The sequence below is a fragment of the Pelobates fuscus genome, chromosome 2 (genome assembly GCF_036172605.1).
Source record: "Pelobates fuscus isolate aPelFus1 chromosome 2, aPelFus1.pri, whole genome shotgun sequence".
Classification (NCBI taxonomy): domain Eukaryota; kingdom Metazoa; phylum Chordata; class Amphibia; order Anura; family Pelobatidae; genus Pelobates; species Pelobates fuscus.
In genome coordinates, this window is record NC_086318.1 from 143,261,800 (window position 1) to 143,276,990 (window position 15,191).

At 38.6% G+C, this 15,191-nt stretch overlaps 1 protein-coding gene across 3 annotated transcripts in view; it reads right to left on the minus strand.

The window, feature by feature from the left end:
* Positions 1–550: 550 nt before the first annotated feature.
* The window catches only part of OSTN (osteocrin), a 36,410-nt gene continuing 21,769 nt past the window's right edge, over positions 551–15,191 (minus strand). For 2 of the 3 annotated variants that reach the window (XM_063441079.1, XM_063441078.1), the window contains exons 3-5: positions 13,706–13,923; positions 4,584–4,680; positions 551–1,170 (exon numbers count right to left, since the gene is read on the minus strand). In XM_063441079.1, coding sequence (XP_063297149.1) covers positions 4,596–4,680; positions 13,706–13,923 — 303 coding nt within the window. In that variant the 3' untranslated portion in view covers positions 551–1,170; positions 4,584–4,595. The remainder of the gene's footprint in view (positions 1,171–4,583; positions 4,681–13,705; positions 13,924–15,191) is intronic. The other variant, XM_063441080.1, reaches the window with a different exon arrangement.

The following is a 15,191-nucleotide window of genomic DNA, read 5'->3' on the forward strand; positions in this document are numbered from 1 at the left end:
GTGATTTATGACAGGGCCATGAAAAGGGTGATGATGGGCGGTGGCAAAGAGATATGTTAGTCCGGGTGAGGGGTAGGATTGCCCATAAAGCTGATGGTGTGCTCTACAATGGGGGAAGTCAGTCTGGCATGAATGCATGCTATGCTGACCTATAGCCTCCCATACCGGCCCCACTAAGGGCAGTTTTAGTACCCTGACACCACTCAGCACAACGAGAGTGCATCTAATGATATACTACATAGACTGCCTCTTGCTGGGGACAGTTACCTAGGACATAACTCTGGACGGTTGTACCGGACCCTAAAACTGGATCTGATAGGTTTTCCTTGAAGAATGACAGGTTTATAAACAGGAAACGATAGAGTGTATTATAGAGACATTAAAAAGGACTTTAACAATGGGGTTGTTTTTTACTTTGATTTTTCCAGAAGCAGCAGAAATCGGGACCAGAAGAAAAATAGTACCAACTCAGAATTTTGCTGACCTTGTAATGGTTCAACGAATGAGTGATCATTCTGCAACTATAAACGATACTGTTTGACCCACTGTTTGCTAAAGGGGGTCATAAAACAGACAACCCCAAACTGGTATGTAAAGGGTTAAACACAGACAGTTGTTTTTACAAAGTGATAAGTGGGATCACAGCTCCATAAATAATATGTAGCTTCATAAAACCAGGCTAGCAGGCAATGGAAGATACGGTGCAATGGTTAATGCTCTTTGCTGGGGTGATAGAATGAGCACTGACATTCTCGGTATAACTACAAGTGCTCTAAGGTCATTCCTCAGTACAAATAACTTCAGCTGCAATCTAACAAAGACAATAACATAAAACCATAAAATGCTGCTTAATTTCTCTTACTTTGTCGTCATGTTAATATTAAAACATAATTTTTGAAATTGCTCATTTTAGAAATGAGAAGTATTGGCATGCAGTGCATTATATACAGAATTGCACCCTGTGATCGGAGCAGACACACCCTGGCAGTAAAAGTTCTGATCTGATGGATTGAATCTATTATTGTTTTGACAGAGGATGTGAAATAGATTTATAGATGGTCAATTCATTAAACATTGCAACATAAATCAACAGCAGGATCTTCTCTGAGGCATCAGCAGTGTTTTTGTGGCAACCATAGATGTATCATCTATCATCCAGGGTGTGTGTACCTGTAAAAAGAAAAACGGAAAAAGGAGAGGTAAAACATTCAATAACACAAGACAGCCAAAGAACCTATCATAGCTCATGCAGGTTGGATTTCTTACTAATTGGAATTTCTGAGAACATTAACCATGATGGGAGAAGTTTACATAAAAGAGAAAAACAAAACAGTTAAAATAAAGGAAACAATTACGTATTCCTTTCCTTATAGAGTTGTTGCTTCTAAATTTCTCCAGCTCAGTAAAGACAAACTTTACATGCCTTTATGTCACCTGCTTGGTGGGTGAAAAAACTAATTCTGTTGTTCTATACATTTCCTTTTAAAAGTGTTATTTTGACCTGAAATCTTAACTTCACTCTAAATTCACACATTTAGTCTAAATCTTCCCAGTTTGCCCCTATCTGAAGTTTAGTGAATAGACCCCCTCAGTAAATAAACCTCCGGATGTTCCAGAGTTTTTGCGTAAGGAAGATCCTCATAATGGGAGCACTATATGTGAATTTGTATTTTAAGCATATCTTTCTGTAGCTTTTAACCAAATCTTTAACAATTCTCCAAGATTTATTTAAATGTTTTAATTAGTTATTGTTAATAATTATGAACCCTTTAATCTCCATTCTTCAATCTTCTGCTGCTGCTGATCCAATCTCTGCAAGAATCTTTAAACTGTTGAGAATCTGTGTATCTACACATGCTGTGTGCATTGTCACATTCTGATAACATGTTATACTACTTGTGTTTTGTATGGATTTTGTAAAATTCTATACTTTTATACAATATTGAGCTACATTGCTATATTTATTCTCCTACTTCTTCTTTCTACACCTCCTTTTCCAATCTTTGCAAGCACCAGACCAGTCGTTCCATTTCATTTTAGAGAACATTTTTTTAGAGTGTGGTTTCTACTTGTTGCTATTAAAGGAAGTGGAAGCGGGTGCAACAGATGGTAAGCAACTTTTCTCTGAAACAATCAAGAGGCCATGTAGTGTAGAATGGTAATGTATTAGTCTCCAAGGTAGATTCTCATTCACTGATCAGGTAAAACTATACATATTGGTTAGACTATTTCAGAGAGAAACTGCTTACCATCCCCAGCTGTATCATTTACACCATTCAATAATGACAGCCCACAAGGGGGACTGGTAAATGTGTGGAGCTTAACCCCCCACTGTGTCTCTTGATAGCAAAGATTATTCTGCTATTACTTTGGACCTGCACTTTTTTTTCTTGGGTCCCTTAATGAAAAGTATTGTTCATATTTTATATGCAAACTCCCACAGTAGAATAAAGGTGCACTAAAAGGTTGCACTACACATCTCAGGCAGGGACGATGTCACCAAAAGTTACATAGTTACATAGTTACATAGGTTGAAAATAGACATGTGTCCATCAAGTTCAGCCTTCCTCATATTAGTTTTTTTGCTGTCGATCCAAAAGAGGGCAAAAAAAAACAAAAACAATTTTAAGCACTTCAAATTTTGCAACAAACTATGAAAAAAAAATCCCCATAATGGCAGTTAGATTAATCCTTGGATCAAGAAGCATTTACCCTAGATTGAAAAATTATATCCTTGAATATTCAGTTTTTGCAAGTATGCATCTAGTTGTTATTTTAACATCTGTACGGACTCTGATAAAACCACTTCTTCAGGCAGAGAATTCCATATTCTTATTGTTCTTACAGTAAAAAACACTTTCCTTTGCCTTAGACTAAATCTTCTTTCTTCCAGTCTAAATGCATGACCTTGTGTCCTGTGTAAAGTCCTGTTTTTGAATAGATTTCCATACAATGGTTTGTATTGGCCACAAATATATTTGTATAAAGTTATCACATCCCCTCTGAGGTGACATTTTTCTAAACTAAAGAGGTTTACATTTGTTAATCTTTCTTAATAGCCATTCCTTTTATTAATTTTGTAGTCCTCATCTGCACTCTTTCTAGTGCCATAATATCGTTCTTTAGAACAGGTGCCCAAAATTGCACAGCATATTCAAGGTGTGGTCTTACCAGCGATTTATAAAGAGGCAAAATGATATTCTCATCGTGAGAATTAATGCTCTTTTTCATGTATGACAATACTGTCTTAGCCACTGCTGATTGACATTGCACATTGTTGAATAGTTTGTTGTCTATAACAAATCCTTCTTGTGTGTCGTTATCTCTAATTCACTTCCATTAAGGGTATAAGTTGCTTGTGCCGTCAACATAGGAAGGCCACACTACATGGAGGTAAGCAGGCACGCCAGGAGGGGAGAGATGAGAGAAGACCACAAAGGAAGGAGTGGAAGAGACACACAAAAGGGGCTTGGGGAAAGAGGAACATAGAGAGGTTGGGAAAAAGAATGAGACACAAAGATGGGCTGTGGTTAAGAAAGAGAGACGCAGAGGGGCTGGGGATGGGTGAAAGAGACACACAAAAGTTGCTGGTGGGGAAGAGACACACAAAAGGGGCTGGGAGAAGGAGACACACAAATGAGGATGTGGGGAGAAAGATGCAGAGGGGCTGGGGAAGGATAGGAAAAGACACCGAGAGGAGCTGGAGAAGAGGAAAAAGAGACACACAAATAAACTGAGGGGGAGTAAGAAAAAGGGGCCGAGAGGAAAAAGATACACACAAAGGTGCTGGGGGAGAGACACACAAAGGGGCTGTGGGAAATAAGAGACACACATAGTAGCTGGTAGGAGAAAAGCTGCAAGAAGGGTCTGGAGGGGGTAAGAGGCACATAAAGAGACATGCAAGGCAGGGTTGTAAAAAGAGACACAAGGGGGTGTAGATATCTGCAAAATAATTATTTTATACACATGCTGGTGTTATTGCCGGATATCTGACTATATGTGTATCTGTACACAGTGTGATTTTCCTTTAATGTTTTTATGTGTTCTTAATGAGGAAACAAATTAACAAATCTATATACATATGAATATGCACCCTTCACATTTGATTTTAGTTTATATTCTTGTTGCACCACTGATTTGCTAAAGAGAGGCAGTCTACTTTCCAAGTGTCTATATTTAGATTTTGCTAATAATTATCCTGCCATAGGTGGTTCCACCTCTTTTTTATGTGTAAGAGTGAAACAGCTCCAAATTACCAATTCGTTTTCTACCTTGTTCTAATAGGGAGAAGAAACATTGAGATTTTTCTTCCAATATCTCAGGTTTCTCTTCTTCCCCATTTTAGATTTGCAATTAGTCATGTAATGTGATGATGCAGGATATCATGCCACTAAGTTCTTATAGTCTATACAAGGCAACACAACAGAGGAAGTATAGTGAGGGTTGAGCAGATACTACATATTCTTCACTAATAAACGCAGCTCTCTCACAATCAACAGCTTGTCTTTGACTACAAATAATTATAGTATAGCAAGTGCATGTTTTAGAATCGGCAATATAATATCTTTGTAAGCCAAACTCACTTTTTATTTTCTTTAACCTCTGGTATTAGCAAGGCGATTCACCCCAATTCGGTCAAGAGGAATCCCAAATCTTCTTTTTGGAAGATCTACCACTTTTCTGCAAAAACAAAGCAAAACAAACATAAAATGAATTTATGAGATTATACTAATTTAAACAAAAAAAAACAACATTATTCACAAGATCAAGAGTTTTAGTGCAACCCCGTAGTACACACGTTCAGTTGGAACTAAATGGCTAATTGGAACCTATGCTCTATATCAAAATGTACATGATTCACTTTTATAACAGTAATAAACAGCTTTCACCTTTTTATTTCACATTTGTATATATTTTACACTAACATGTGCCATTTTTCAGTATTTGATTCACAGATCACATGAGAAGAAGTAACCAATACAGGGGGAAATAATCTATATTTCTATATTACTTATATTTAATATATAATATATAAATAGAGTTTTCTTTTTTACTGCTCCTCTATTTTTCCCTCTACTGGTCACTTCTCACTTGATTTGTGAAAAAATAAAAATAACATTTAGTGACTGTCCACTAACCATCATTCATCTTTTTTTTACCATCAATAATTTTTTGGGGCACATAATTCAGAATCACAAACTGAAACAGACATGCTCAACCATTGTGCTTTCTGATCTGCTTGTTATTTGGATAAATTTTGCCTCGGAATTCAGGAATTTGACCAATCGCCCGATCACCCCAAATTTGCACGCAGTTCAAACCAAAACGAATCTCCAATCTATGAATTACCTTAGCACCAGAAGGAGGAAACATACACATATTAAAAGGTCTCTCTAAGCACCATACCCACTACAGTTATGAATCTATGGCTACTGTCATCCAGATGTCTATCAAACTGCTTTTCTGCATTATTTGTCTAAAGGACTCCAACCTTGTATGGCAATGATACTCTGCAAAAGCTGGGATCACCTGCCCTCAGTGGCCACAGCCTGTCACTGCAGTCCAGTGTTGCAAGGTTTTGGATTGATAATCCACTACACTGATAAGTGTAGAGGTGCTGGCTTTGGCCAACTAGGGCTTGAGAACAGTGGCGTACACACAACCCATGGGGCCCCGGTGCGAAAACTGATCCGTGACCCCCCCCCCCCCGCTCACCCACTTACTCTGCGCGAGCTGGGGCCCCAACACATGGCGGCAGGGCTGCGACCCGTGCGACCACGGTATGTACGCCAGTGCATGCATAAACACATACACTTAAAGGACCACTACAGACACCCAGATCACATCAGCTCAATGAAGTGGTCTGGGTGCCAGGTCTCTCTAGTTTTAACCCTGCAGCTGAAAACATAGCAGTTTCAGAGAAACTGCTATGTTTCACTGAGGGTTAATCCAGCCTCTAGTGGCTGTCTCATTGACAGCTGCTAGAAGATTTTCTGCAATTCTCACTGTGAAAATCACAGTGAGAAGACGCTGAACGTCCATAGGAAAGCATTGAGTAATGCTTTCCTATGGGCGGTTTGAATGCGCGCGTGGCTCTTGCCACGCATGCGCATTCGGAGCTGAGAGGCGGATCGGGTCGGAGAGATCCCCAGCGCCAAGGGAGCCCGGCGCTGGAGAAAGGTAAGTGCTTAAGACACACACACACACTCTCATGAACAGACGCACACATTTACTGACAGACACACACTCAGTGACAGACATACATACACACTCACTAACAGACACACACTCACTAACAGAAGAACACAAACATACTCAGTAACAGACACACACACTAACACTAACACACACACACTAACACACACATTCTAACACTAACACACACACACACACACACACACTTACACACACTCTAACACTAATACACACACACACTAACACACACACACTTACACACACTCTAACACTAACACACACACACTAACACACACTCTAACACTAACACACATACACACACACTCTAACACTAACACACACACTCACACACGCTCACACACACACACTAACACACTCACACACACACTAACACACACAAACATACACTCACACTAACATACACTCACACACACTAACACACACTCACACACACACAAACACACTCACACTAACACACTCACACACACACTAACACACACACACTAACATACACTCACACACACTAACACACTCACACACCCACTAACACACTCACACACACACACTAACACACACTCACACACACACTAACACACACTCACACACACACACACTAACACACACTCACACACACACTAACACACTCACACACACACACACTAACACACACACTAACGCACACACACTAACACACACTCACACACACTCACACACACACACACACTAACGCACTCACACACACACACTAACACACACACACTAACACACACATGTTTTTATTTTATTTTAATTTAATCCCCCCATCCTCCTTACCTGTGGGAGAGCTGAGGGGATTGCCTGGGGTCCAGTGGTGTCACCCGGCTGGCGGGCACGCGAGGGAGTACTCTCCCTGGCTGAGTGCTTCCTCTTCAGCTCCCTCGCGCACCGCGTACTGGTACCGGAGCCGGAAGATGACGTCATCTTCCGGTTCCGGTTTCAGTGCGGTGCGCGAGTGGGGCCCTGAGGTGGCCGGCTCCCGGGCCCCCCAGGAGAGGAGGCTGGCACAGTGACATACATACCTGGGTCGCAGGTCGGCCGGGCCCCCTGGTGGGCCGGGCCCGGTCGCAGCCACGACCCCTGCGACCCTGGTATGTACGCCACTGCTTGATAAACTGATGAACTATGTTTTGACAGAAAGACAGGGGAAGACAAACAATGGATCAATGCATTACAGCCATTGCTGTGAGCTATAGTGGTTATGATGCACAGAGTGTCCCTTTAACATGAAAACATTACCAACTATTTCATATTTTTACAGAAAAGAGAACAGTAATGAAACCGAAAGTTCCAGACTTTATAGAGGGAAGTTTTACACCCTCTTTCTTTTTCTTGTTGCTGCGGACAGAACTATGAATCATTAAACAAACAAACTGGTTCATCCATTGTCTGTTTCATTTGTTTTGTGCTTTGTCCATTTAGTTTTCCGGAGTTTTTCACTGATCACCCAAAATTTGTACAAATCAAAATTTGTCTGAAACCAAATGCAACATTCAAAATGTTTATGATAAGCTTCTGCTGTATAATAACATGGAACGCATTATGTGAACACGGAATTGTAGTGGATGGGACAGAAGATTGTAAATATTAATAATTTGTTTGACAGCGGATTAATGAACCTGCAAATCTTTAGCAATACTATTGCAGTCATTTCTAGACTGGGTTGGATTGTTTACAGTTTGGCTACCTTGGCTTACAGGATTCAAGGTCCTTTCTTTTACAATGTTCTTGTTTAATCGCTATATCCCTATCCTCATGATATACTATGAACCACAAATCTTTCTGATATGCTTTAAATCAAATATTAAAAACTATACAGGAAAGCTGTCCTCATTATTCTATACAACATATATATGGCAATCTGCACAAACAAAATGAGATATAAGAATGTTCCTTTTCTATAGAGTAAGGCAAAAAAAAACAAAACACTATACATGAGTTTATATTTATACCTTTTGCTGTTCTAAACTTGCAGATGACTAAAGTGATGACCAGATACATTTTTAAACATTGACATGATTGTAAAACATTTTTATTTAGAATGCATTTGATTCCTCTTTTTGATGTCTACTGTCTTTATTTAAGTGTTAAGAACAGAATATAATTTTTTTTTTAAATCCAAAATCCCTGCCTGGCCAAAAAAAAAAAAGTTGCAACCTGGAATTAACTAAGCAAATAGGTAAGAGCCTCCTGCTGGATAGTTACTGCATGGGCGATTATCTTTCAGCTGGCAACAAGTTATTTAACTCCAACTGATGCAATGAGTAGCTTATCATTTCTTAAACAATCATGTCGAAAGACACATCCCGTGGTCGTGGAAAAGATGTTAGTCTGTTTGAGAAGGGTCAAATCATTGGCATGTATCAAGCAGAGAAAACATCTAAGGAGATTGCAGAAACTACTAAAATTGGGTTAAGAACTGTCCAACGCATTATTAAAAACTGGAAGTATAGTGGGGAACCATCATCTTCGAGGAAGAAATGTGGTCGGAAAAAAATCCTGATTGATCGTGATTAGCAATCACTTAAACGTTTGGTGAAATAAAATTGTAGAAAAACAACAGTAGAACTAATTTTTATTAGTGAAAGTAAGAGCATTTCCACACACGCAATGTGAAGGGAACTCAAGGGATTGGGACTAAACAACTGTGTAGCCTTCAGAAAACCACTAATCAGTGAGGCTAATCAGAAAAAAGGCTTACATTTGCTAGGGAGCATAAAGATTGGCCTTTGGAGCAAAGGAAGAAGGTCATGTGGTCTGATGAGTCCAAATGTACCCTGTTCCAGAGTGATGAACGCATCAAGGTAAGAAGAGAGGCAGATGAAGTGATGCACCCATCATCCCTAGTGCCTACTGTACAAGCCTGTGGGGGCAAAGCTGTGATCTGGTGTTGCTGCAGTTGGTCAGGTCTAGGTTCAGCAACATTATGTGCCCAAAAAATGAGGTCAGCTGACTACCTGAATATACCGAATGACCAGGTTATTCCATCTAGCTAAGCACGTTGTATAAAAGAGCTTCATTGGCTAGTTATCAGCTTACGGGCAGCGCTCTCTCTACCTCTTGTATTTGTCTGTGTATTGTTCGTTCTCCACTAATTGTACAGTGCTGCAGAATCTGTTGGCGCTTTATAAATACCAGTAATAAATACATAAATAAAAATCAATGGACAATGCCAGGATTCATCGGGCCCAAATTGTGAAATAGTGGTTCAGGAGGCATAATTTTCACACATGGATTGACCACCAAAGAGTCCACACCTTAACCCCATTGAGAATCTTTGGGATGTGCTGGAGAAGGCTTTGCACAGTGGTCTGACTCTCCCATCATCAATACAAGAACTTGGTGAAAAATTAATGCAACACTGGACAGAAATAAAGCTTGTAACATTGCAGAAGCTTATAGAAAAAATGCCACAGCGAATGTGTGCCGTAATCAAAGCTAAAGGTGGTCCAAAGAAATATTAGAGTGTGTGACCTTTTTTTTTAGTGATGACTATTTTGTTGGCCAGGCAGTGTATGTACAAGTAATAAAAGTGAACATAAATGCCATCATCCAGAGGTTGCTAATAAAAGTATTTTAACAATAGTCTTATTCATCTATATCACCATTCATTAGACAGTTTCAGCTTTTTTTTCGAGAACTGCTTTTTCTGTGACTCTTCTTTGGAAAGTATAATTCAAATGACTAACTCTAGAGAACAAAGTGTGAACATTCAATGTCATTTTTTAATGAGTTGTACAATTGGATCTTATTTTAAACTCCACTGGAGACCAACTTATGAATTATGTAGAGATAGATGTGTTTGTTTTAGCTGTACTGTATACAGTTACAAGAAATATGCTAAATCACAGATTCCTTATACATATTTATAAACACTAGCCTGTTAATTTAACAAATAAATGATTTCTTCAACTAGTGACCTCTGAGCTGCCCAATGCATGCCAAGTTGTTATTTTGTGTTGCTCTCACTCTTATGGCTGCTGGCTGTTTTATGTCAAACTATGATGATTTTTGTTTTCACCGGTACTGTCCTTGTAGCAGGTGGCCCACCAACACACAACTAAAGCACTCTCAGCAGGATCCTAGTACCTGTGCAAATTGTAAGCACATCTACTGACGCACTCAAGCTATTCTGCCAGAGGGCAGTTATCCAGTATCCCTAGATGTGACACCATTAAACTAAATTAAGAAATCAGGGGCCTGGGAAGGGGTTGGGATGGGGGGGATAAACTAAGCTGGGGAAATATAGAGATTGTATGGAGAAATGTTGCTGTTGACATAAAGATATAAAACAGAAGGACTTAATATCCATTACATGATGCTGTCATTGTACAAGAAAAAAATTCTTTCTTTCTTTTTTCTTTTTTTTTTTTAATGTATTAAAGGGACATTAAAGTCTTGAGTTGAATTCATGTTGTATGATTTGGAAAACCATATGTTATATTTTTAGAACATTAAAAAAAAAACAGTAAACAAATACAAGGGAAGTAACCTCTACACATGAAATATGTTTTATATTTTTAATATATTGAACAAAATCATTTTAAAAGTTCATCACATTTTTAAAAAATAATATTAGGTTTAGCCAAATCTAGATCTGTTCATATTTTTTTTTTTTTTTTTTTTTTTACTAACAGGGTGATTTACTAAAGCGAGAAAGCAAAGTCAATTTGAAGTGCATTTTTAAAATTCAAGCTAAAAAAAGCCAAACTGGAAACATTCTCTAAGACAATTATGCTTCCAGTTCGGCTACTTTGACCTCAAATTTTAAATTCACTTCAAACTCACTTTGAATTTGTACTCTATTAAACAAGCCTGTATGACTCAGTTAAGACTACACAGTCTTATTATGCACAGAGCTAGCACAAAGGTTGTCATTTACAGGGAACATACATTCCTCATTAAGTACATTGCCAGTGTATGAGTCAGTCAGTATTAGTCATATATAGTGGTAATCACTAAAGTGAGTTCTCAAAGTGAATGGCAAACTGAAATTCAAAGTAGCCAAACTGGAAAAAGTCTGTAAGTCAGATATGCGTTCCATTCAGCTTCTCTGGCCTTAATTTTTAATTTAGCTTTGAATTCACCTTGAATTCTAACTTTAGTACATAATCCTGATGGTCTTTTATTTTCATGGGTTTGAAAAGTTATAATTATCAACTAATATTACTGAAGAAGAGAGCTACTGCAAAGTGTGGACGCCCTCTTGTGGTGATTTATATCTGCTGCAGCTCTACTGATGTTTGCAAAAACCTAGCCTTTCTGGTGCCAGAGGTTTATTGACATTGGAAAAATGCAATTTGTTGAGTTCAAGAGGCAAAGAGGAAATCCAGCCAGAGTACTTAGGCTTCTAAGTATTTGCAAAGCTGCCAAATCAGTGTAACTTAGAGAAGAGAAGGAAACATTAAAGGCATAGTAACATATCATGATATTGATATATATATATATATATATATATATATATATACAATTTAGACGGTGTTGTGGAATATCCCCCTTACCCCCCCATTGTTGAATTGCGCTGTGTTGTTATAAAATTAGTTTTTAGCATTAAAGTGTGTTTGACATTATTTTATGTGTCTGACCATTTATTACACTTTTTACGCTTTTAAGTTATTTCTATTTTTTATTGTGCCTGGCACATCTGTATTGTTAAATACTTACTTGATCAAATATCCTGGAGAGGAACATTCCCTGAGGATCTACACCACATAATATATCCCTGGTGAGGATTATACTAACATCCCCAAGCATTTGTAGACTTATTGGACTTTATATTTGGCGCAACCTGTATTTGTGTTTTGTTTTGTTCTTTGATCATCAGTAAAGGGTTGAGGGTATCCCTTAATATCAGTGTTTGCAACCTGTTTTTCTACTCATTTATAGTTGATCTTTTAGCGCTTATACTAATCTCTGGTATTGTTTATAAAACTTGCAAAACATCATAACTGGACTCTTCTTGGTCCCAAATTTTTATCTTCTTTTCTCCTACTTCATGAAAAGCAGTGCTGCTACAGTAAACAATCTATTGCAGGCACCTACATACAGTATGATAAAAGTGATGTCCTTGCTCTCACCAGTCTTGTACTTTTTCCGGGAGTACTTCCACTAGGGTGCTCCAAAACAGGCAGGGGCCCAGCCCAGACAAATCCAGTGGAACCCAAAAGTAGGTTAGGGCACACCCAGTAGTTTCCTCAGCAGGTAGACTTCATTATGGAGTACAGAAACTGTATTTGACAAAGGCTCAGGGAAGCCAAAACGTTGTGTAAATTTATGTACTCCATAATAAAGTCTACCTGCTGAAGAAACTACTGGATGTGCCCAAACCAACTTTTTTGTTCCACTTGCTCCCACCGGTGACTTACTAAATTAACATACCATATTTTTCGCTCCATAAGACGCACTTTTTTCCTTCTCAAAAGTAAGGGGAAATGTCTGTGCATCTTATGGAGCGAATGTGTGCAGGGCCGGCGCTACCATAAGGCGGCACAGGCAGCCAAAACTGTCTAGGTGACCGGGAGGAGGTGGGAGCATAGAGTACCCCTCTCCCACCGGTCATTCGCTGAATGCCCGAGTGAATCTTTTACGTGGCCATTTGCTGTGGTGCCGTGTTTCATTGATATGTGTCCAGCTCAGAGGGGATGGGAGCATTGGCGAGCAGCGCTGCAGCTCTTTAAGAGCTGAAGGCTGGGATACCTGACGTCATATCCTGGCAGCGAGTGCTGTGGGAGAGAGAAGGGCAGCAACACCTGGCGAGATTCGCATGGAGCAATGATAGGAAACTGTGAGTGTGTATATATGACCCAGTGAGTGAGTGTAATAGCAAGTGTGTATGTAACAGCCAGTGTATGTAACAGCCAGTGTGTGTGTGTGTGTAATAACCAGTGTGTATGTGTGTAACAACCAATGTATGTAACAGCCAGTGAGTATGTGTGTGTAAGTGTGTGTAATAGCCTATGTGTGTGTGTGTGTGTGTGTGTGTAATAGCCTCTCAATGTGTGTGTGTGTCTGTGTGAAACAGCCAGTGTGTGTAATTGCCAGTGTGTGTGTGTGTATATGAAACAGCCAGTGTGTGTAACAGCCAGTGTGTGTGTGTGTGTGTGTGTGTGTGTAAGTCAGTGTGTGTAACAGCCAGTGTGTGTGTGTGTGTGTGTGTGTGTAACAGCCAGTGTGTGTAACAGGCTGTGTGTGTGTGTGTGTGATTGTTCTTAATGTCACTGTTGACTGCTGTTCACTTTACATGGTTGAAATATTATTATGATATAGTTTATTAAATAGTTTAATACACTATTTGATTCAGAATTTTTTTTTCTTGTTTTCCTCCTCTAAAAACTAGGTGCGTCTTATGGAGTAGTTCAGTTACAGAATGATGTGTGCATTTTCATTGGTTGGCATTTAAATGTCTAGGAAAATAAACTACTTGAGAGATGCACTAGTTCATAACCCCCTAATAGATTACATGACATAAACTCACCTCTGTTTTCCTTTTAATTCGATGGAACCTGCAGAAAGCCTGTCAAGAGGAGATCCAAAGCCAGGAAAGCTTCTCTTTTTTTTGGTCTCGATCACATCGTTCTCCAGAGAAACCAGTTCATCTAGAAGTAGGAGCTTAGCTGCCAAGTCTGCTGCTGACTTTTCTTCACTGGATACTGACTGTGAACCCACATCCAAAACAATTGTAGAGTGAAACGACTGTAAAATTAAATGCATATTGCGCGTTCAATCGAAAAACAACTAGTATTATACTAAATATAGATTTTTATCGAAAACACTTCTCCAAGAAGCCAGATCTTTTGAGAGAGCATTTCTTTCTACCTCGCTATGAGATATTTGATACAGATAGACAAGTACTAATAAAATAAAGACATATTTAACATATAATTTCTAACCAGAAGACAAGATTAGTACAAAAAGACTTAGAATTCAAGGTGGCAGTGAAGACACATCAAGACTGCCATTGAGGCAACCACGATTAGCATTCATTGAATACTAGTCTGTATTGCTAACAGTATTGCTAATATGCTAATACACAACAAATGTTGGCCAAACTGGAACAAAATGAAAATTTCCAAGAATTATCGCATGTAGTTGCTAAAATAGCATTTGTTTTCATACATGTACATGTATCTCCGCTTTGGAATGTAGTATTTTTTCAACCCAGATTACTATATATAAGTAACTAACTTTATAAGTAACATTGACATTTTCCCTCACGTACTGTATAATCCTTGCACTTATCCATTTATCCCATATGTACTCACATTGCACATATATTATACATCCTGTATAGTGTATACATTGGGCGCATTGCGTGTCTGGACACATATGCATGCATGTGCTATTATAAAAAACAAAACAATATTTCTGGTGGTCATTTTCTTAGCAAATAGCAGTAGTAAAGGGTGATTTAGAGAGTGATGGGAACTGTATTTAACTATTTAACTAATTAAAATTACTTAATGTAGTCAAATTAGCAAATCACCAGTTAAGCATCTGATTTAATGCATACACGTTATTTTAATATTAACCGATACCTATTTCTAAAAAATTTTTTTTTTAAATAGGTGATTAGTGAAAATGTATATAATGGTTAGTTAGTTCTGGCTAAGCTGTTTTGCAGCAGTGAGCCTAAATGGAAATTAGAATTGATGGTTAGTTAATATTGGCCAAACTGTCAAGCAGCAGAGATAATAGAAACATAGAAACATAGAATGTGACGGCAGATAAGAACCATTCGGCCCATCTAGTCTGCCCAGTTTTCTAAATACTTTCATTAGTCCCTGGCATTATCTTATAGTTAGGATAGCCTTATGCCTATCCCACGCATGCTTAAACTCCTTTACTGTGTTAACCTCTACCACTTCAGCTGGAAGGCTATTCCATGCATCCACTACCCTCTCAGTAAAGTAATACTTCCTGATATTATTTTTAAACCTTTGTCCTTCTAATTTTAGACTATG